This window comes from Quercus lobata, chromosome 12 (genome assembly GCF_001633185.2).
Source record: "Quercus lobata isolate SW786 chromosome 12, ValleyOak3.0 Primary Assembly, whole genome shotgun sequence".
Lineage (NCBI taxonomy): Eukaryota > Viridiplantae > Streptophyta > Magnoliopsida > Fagales > Fagaceae > Quercus > Quercus lobata.
In genome coordinates this window covers 35,701,590-35,708,383 of record NC_044915.1, presented here as the reverse complement: position 1 = coordinate 35,708,383, position 6,794 = coordinate 35,701,590, and the positions used below count along the sequence as shown (strand labels likewise).

Sequence of the window (6,794 nt, the reverse complement as noted above, 5' to 3'; positions counted from 1 at the left end):
CTTGATTGGGTAAATTTAAGAATCTACTTACCAATCTTTTTTTTTTTTTTGGTTAAGTCTAACACAATACTTCCCACAATTATTAATATGGCTTATTAAGATTAATATGTAATAAAGATGAAGTTACTAAAGAATACAAGTAAATGTGATGTAGAACTCAAATCAATAGTTGTAAAAGATATTGTATCCCTAGTATTATTTTTTTCTTTTTATGTAGAAAAAGTAAGGCTCATACGACCCTAGTGTTCTTCCCTTATAGTCTTGTAATGACCCATGGAAAGGGCTAGCCATATGTGTTATATTATGATAGGACAAAACTTAGGTACTATTTCTTAAGTTTCCCTTTTAAGATTCAGTCATGTAACTACTTAACTAAAAAATACACTTTCATCCCATGTGAAAAAAATTTAGGGTTGTAAATGAACCAAGCCAATCATGAACAAATCGGACTCAGTTCGATAAAAAATTTGTTCATGTTTGTTTGTTTATAAATAAGCCAAGCTTGAGCCTTAATTTTAGGCTCGTGTAATAAACAAACCGAACCTAAGCAAAAAAATTTGTTCACGAATAAGTTCATGAGCTATTAGGCTTGATACACAATAATTCAAGCATAAACTTATTTATAAGTTTATATGTGTTAGCTAAATATACTCATTACACATATCTTAATAATGACACGGCTAACATGAGACCATTACCTATATTACCTTAATTTTTTCGTTCTCTTTAAATTGATCAAGAACCATTTTAGACTATAGTTACATTTAAAAATAAATAAATAATTAAGTATGCCACATATGATCCTTCCCTATCAACCATCTAAAGTAAAGTTATGAAACATGTTAATATTTTTTCATTCATAATAGTTACAAATAAGTATTTTTTTTCTAATCCTTCACCATCTAACGTGAATGTAAAAATTGTATTTTGAACAATAGTTGAAACTGTAGACAATGAATGAATGAATTTAATTATGCAAATTATTAATTTGAATAATGGCTAATCATAAGTAAGACTAAATGTATGAAAAAATGAGTATACTATTTTCTTTTTCTTTTTTCTTAATTTTAGAGATTTAAGCATTTAATAATATAATTTTTTTAGATCTCAAGCTCAAAAACTTGATCTGAGCTCGAGTTTGAGCTTGATATTAAGCTTGAGTTTGGCTTGACTAATTAATCAAGCCAAGCCAAGCCAAGCCAAGTTCAACTTTTTTGGCTTTCCCACGAACTCAAGCTCAAACACTATTTTTAGGCTTGTCACAAGCTCAAGCCAAGCTCAAACTTTTTAAGAGAAGAATCTAAGAAATAGCACCTAAGTATTGTACCTAAGTCTTACCCATTATGATATACCCCAAAAATACTAGTTTAGCTCAATTGAGTCTCTTTGTTATTATTAATAAAGCTTAGATCGGCTTAGTATATGTCCAATGTGGAACTTATTACACACCCACACAACACACTTAATTAATATCCAATCATATCTGAGACATCATAATCTTCCTCATTTAAATCTCTGATATCCTTGTTAGAGCTCACTTTGTGAGATAGTGTCTTCTATATAACCCAAAAAGTTTAGTTTAATCATAATTAAGGTTCCTTGTAACTGTTAATAAAACTCAAATTTGATATGAGACTCATCAAACAACCCCACACAACATACATTTAATCAATATTCAATCAATTTGGGGATCACAAATCCAATGTGGCTGTTGCTTGAATACTCTCCCTTGAATCAAGTTAGGTCACTCGACATCTCTCTCTCTCTCTCTCTCTCTCTCTCTCATGTAGTCACTGGGAAGTAGTAACATTTTTTTTAGAACATATGTGCTTATGTTACTACACTTGCAAATGTATCAGCTACTTAATGACCATAATAATATCAATATGACCTGATTAAAAATAAATTTATTTGAACGTGCCTTTCATTTTGACCAACTCTTAGGCCTCGCTATTTTAGGTTGCGAGTTGCGACTAGTCAAGTTAAAAGAAGTGTGATTTTCAGATTAATATATATAATAATTTAGAACTTTAGACCCAATCTCTGAATTTTTCTGAAATACTTAATTCTAGTTTGAGCCCTTCAAAGTTTGCACCATTTCTAAGATAACCATTTCTAGATTTTATGGCATGGGATTTAAGGTTTACCTAATCCAATTATCAAAGGCGTCAGATAATCTGTTTCTTTCCCTCGCAGCATGTTGGACTCAACATCAAGATGACTTAAGGAAAAGGGCATTGTTAACAGGACTCATCTTATGACAAATTCATTTTGAGTGCACCCCAAGGAAAATAAAGAAATAAAATAAAGGTTAAACATTAATGATGAACTCTGGATCATACCATCATTGAAAACAGGACCAATTCTCTATCTCCAAATTCATTGTTTATATGTGTTTGTGTCAGCTATAAATAATATGCTACAAAATGGGTACTCATCAAAATTAGTACCAATTTAAAGTCAAAAGATCTGATTTGTTTTCTAAGTTCCAGATTCTGTCGTCATTTTAGAGGAAAGTTAAATCTCCCCTCCATTAACTACAGAGACACCCATTGGAGTAGTTTTTTTAATAGCAATTTGACAGTTGAATTGTCATATAAATGTTGATATAACTTTAGTTTTGTTTTCTAGTGGGGATCATTTGAAAATTGATACTTGATACTACCAGATGTTTCATACTAATCCCATATTGTGAAAAAAAAAAATTTAATTAAACTAGTTACCATCCTTAATGCGCTTTTGATGGATTCTTGCGTATGTACTATGTATATAATTGTTCTGAAAAAATGAGTAACATGACACCATCATATATTCAATCACATCAAAGTACTAAAAAAAAATACATATATATATAAAAGACTTTTATTTTATCTTTAACGTGTGGGAATCGCCAGATAGCAGTGGGCCAATTTTCAGAAATTCAAATCATGGTGTAATTATAATTAATAGTGTCCATGGAGATTAGTGGTTATTCTATTAATTAAAATAAAATAAAATAATATGGGCAAGCAATCATGTAAAAAAATAAAATAGTCACTTTCTACACCATTAGAATTTTCAGTTAGATTCAGGTAAAAGGATCTCTCATTGAGAAGTTCCTATTTAGGTGGTTCCTTGCTTTGGTCTTCTCTCTACATCAAACAATTTAGAGGAAGTTATCTTTAGTATTTCGTATACTTCTGTTCAGTTACTGCTCTGTGGTTGACATTTTAAGGTATTGGATCTGGATTTCCAATATTATCAGTTGGCAAACACTGTTCTTAATTGGTTCTTCAATGTTTTTGCTGAAGATTTCAGTCATCTTTTGTGGCAAATTGTATGAGAATTGATTTGGGTTCTCAATATTTTTTCTTCTTTAGTGTTACAAGGAGTTTCCTAGTTGGCTAGTTCTCAGCTCAAAAATCTGTCTATAAGGAAAGAGAAGGCTTTGTGTTAAAAGAGTTCTTGAATCATTGTGGCAATTGAATCTGATTTCTGGTTATGAGAATTTGAGGTGGGTTTTTTGGTGGGTGGTTCATCAATGGCTAGTGAAGATTTAATTGAGCTCAAATTCAGGCTTGCTGATGGCACCGACATAGGGCCAACCAAGTATAGTCCAGCTACCACAGTGGCATCTCTCAAAGAAAAAATACTTGCACAATGGCCCAAAGGTTTATAAATCTTTTCTCACCCCATATGATATGACTTTTATCTATGCATCATTAATTTCTGTATCTGGGTTGTTCCAAGTTACTGCCTTTTTGTACTTGTCAACCACTGTGAACTGTGTATTTTTTGTCTATTGTTTTAGAAACTTACACATGTTATTAGAAACCTTTCATTCTTATATGTGATTTTATATTCATGGGGTTGTTTGTGAGTCTTTTATATGTAAGTTTACCATTATGCCTTGAAGAGAAATATGTAGTTTTTCTTTTTGACATTACTCCATTCTAATTAGTTGGTATGTTTTAGTTGATTTTCTCTGCAAATTATGTCACTAGCAGTAGGTAGTCTTTTCCCTTTGATTTCTTTACATCTTAGTACTGCAGCTGATTGAGAAACTGGCACCTAAAGAATTGGAAACAGCATAGATTAGGGGGACAGGTTGTAAACCTGAATTATTGAAAAAAGATCTTATTGTTATTACTTGTTAGTCTTTAAAATTAATGTGCTTCAATTATTGAAAATGATGTTTAGAAATAATGTTGCTATTACCATTATTCATGGTGGAATCCTAGCAAATATTAGCTGGAAACACTATCCCACTTTCAAGCCAGCATATATGAGATCAATTACAGATAAGAAATGATGCTTGCAAGTTAATATGATTCTATTATTCTAATGTGTTAGTGCCCTTTTTGGCTCACCGCACTGTGTAGCCCCAAACTTCATTTTATTGGTGTTTCACAATATCTTGCTTTCTATCCAAAAACTAAAATAATTAGATATAGGAAAAAAAAGTATCTTGACTAAAATATTGACTTCTAGTGTAATTCAAAGATCCCAATACTGTGTTTAGTTGTTAGTTTGATTTATATTTTTCTCATGAATATGATGATCTCTCTTTGGTAGAAAAAGAAAATGGTCCAAAAACAATAAACGATGTGAAGCTTATCAATGCTGGAAAGATACTGGAAAATAATAGAACAATTGCAGAGTCCAGGCTCCCAGTTGGTGGTCTCCCAGGTGGTGTAATCACTATGCATGTTGTTGTGAGGGCTCCTCTTCCTGACAAAAACAGTGGTAATTCATTTAATCATATGGCACTCAATTTTCACAAGACACTTTCTGACATATTTGTGTATGTTAAAAGTCTCCATGATGTTATTGCATTAATTTGTGTATGGGTCAAGCTTGACTTTGCTGCAGAATATGGTGGAAGTTTTATGGATCATGACTAGGATATATGAAGGTCTTAATAACAATGATAGTGGGTACACCATAATGAAAAACAATACCTTTTCTTACCCATTGTTTTCTGTGCATATGATGCATCTCTATTCGTTAAAATGCCAGTTTTTGATAAAGCATGTAGTAATTTACTTCTTTTTTTTTATTGGTGTAGGTTGGGTTGGGTAGGCATTGGTCATTTTTGTTTAGTTTACTTCGTTTAAGAGGAATACAAGCTTCTAGGTGAATTCATTGCTTAAGATGTGGTCCATCTCCATAAACCATCACATATTCTATAGTTGTCTTCAATAGAAAATTACTATTTGATACTCTCAAAATACAATAGAATGATACTCCAGACCAATTAAAACAATCCATTGTCATTATATTGCTACATAATATTATTAACATAGAAAATATTAAAGGTTTTAGTATTACCAATTTTATTTATTTAAAAATAAAAAAATAAAAATAAAAACTCTTTTGGGGAGCACATTTTTTGCCACATTTAGTATTTACCAAACCTGTGAACAAACAACACAGCATGCTAGTTATTTGCATTTGGCTATCCTTAAATAAGGTCGTATTTAGTGCACAAAACTTCAATTTTTGTGAGAGTTTGGAAGAAGTATTTATTTTTAACTAGTCCTTCGTAACCAAATCATCACTGATATGAAAAGATTTCATTCATGAATTCATGGATAAGCATATATAACAAGAAATGGTTGTTGCATTCTATACAGACAAAGTGCACAAGGATTCTCCATCGACGATGTGCTGTTCATGTTCCATCTTGTAGCTCCCAAGTAACAACATCAACACAGAGCTTATTATTTCAATTAATGTTAGTGTCTCCATGTGCTTCTGTTAGATACTTGCCGAGATTCTGTTTAGAAACTCGGTCCCTGGTTTTAATCAGATGCAGAAACAAGAAGCTTGGAGGTTCTTTGCCAGACAAACTTTTACTTTGATGCTGTGGTTTTCTTCAGTAACAAACAACACCTTGTGGTTCCTTCATTGCTTGTGGAAGAGGAATTGAGCCAATTGCTGGATTTGAAGCTTCATTTATTAAGAGAGTTTTCTTTGCACAATGATGAAAGGAAAAAAAAAGGAATTAAAAAGAAAAGAAAAGTTACAGAAGAAACAATTATTGGTTTGAGTTGGGGTCCATTATTAAACTGCTTAGAAGAATAAACTTTCAAATGACATGTAAACATTAAGATGACCGCTACTATGTTCAGCTTTTATCAACTTCATAATTTTAGGCTGACTTGTCTGATCCTCCATAAAATATGACAAATTCAATAAGCATGTATACATAATACCAATAATACCAATAGTATTTTACCAAACCAAAAAATATTATTGAAGCAGATGTCATAAGTTAAAATTCTCTCTTAAAAAAAAAAACATTTTTCCAAAAAATTAAAATACCAATCAGCCAAAAATTTTAATAATTTTGATCCAAAGAAAGCTGAGAATGGTGCTGTCAGAGGACTGGGAAATACCATAATTGGCATTCCCACGTGGCAGGAATGAAAATATAGAACTTCCAGACCAGAATGCCCATGTTGCATTCACTAATGTTAGGCTAAGTGGAGTAATTATTAGTTATTCTGGAATTACATATATGTGACATGGTACTCCAAGCTATAAAAGCATACTACCTAATACAAAAGTTAATTTTCACCTGACTTTTTAAGCGTAGTGTGAGAAAATGTAATATAATTATTATATAGAAATATAATGTAAAATTTGTAGGTTAAATAGTGCATGTGTTATTTAAAAGTAATTTATATTTTTATTAGTTTTATGTTATGGAGCATATAATTTATTTTGCATTCAACAACAATACATAGAAGCATATATATAATTTAATAAAAAGATTTAAATTACATAATTATAATATTTTTTATATAAAT

General features: G+C 31.1%; 1 protein-coding gene across 3 annotated transcripts; it reads left to right on the top strand.

Annotated features, from left to right (window-relative positions):
* Positions 1-2,971: 2,971 nt before the first annotated feature.
* Positions 2,972-6,142, top strand: LOC115969848 (membrane-anchored ubiquitin-fold protein 6). 3 transcript variants are annotated; one of them, XM_031089479.1, is made up of 4 exons: positions 2,995-3,214; positions 3,360-3,650; positions 4,555-4,725; positions 5,616-6,142. In XM_031089479.1, exons 2-4 carry the CDS (start codon positions 3,521-3,523, stop codon positions 5,669-5,671), a joined length of 357 nt encoding a protein of 118 aa, XP_030945339.1. In that variant the 5' UTR covers positions 2,995-3,214; positions 3,360-3,520; the 3' UTR covers positions 5,672-6,142. The 3 variants fall into 3 exon arrangements, with proteins under 3 accessions (XP_030945340.1, XP_030945339.1, XP_030945338.1); XM_031089480.1 differs by having other exon boundaries at positions 2,972-3,650; positions 4,555-4,722; XM_031089478.1 differs by having other exon boundaries at positions 2,995-3,650.
* The last annotated feature ends 652 nt before the right edge of the window (positions 6,143-6,794 follow it).

What these genes read in the sequence shown, in the direction of transcription:
- LOC115969848 (XM_031089479.1), top strand. Translation starts at nt 3,521, where the DNA reads ATGGCTAGTGAAGATTTAATTGAGCTCAAATTCAGGCTTGCTGATGGC. An exon ending in ACTTGCACAATGGCCCAAAG is followed by an intron (nt 3,651 to 4,554) that starts GTTTATAAATCT and finishes TCTCTTTGGTAG; the next exon opens with AAAAAGAAAATGGTCCAAAA. An exon ending in TCTTCCTGACAAAAACAGTG is followed by an intron (nt 4,726 to 5,615) that starts GTAATTCATTTA and finishes CATTCTATACAG; the next exon opens with ACAAAGTGCACAAGGATTCT.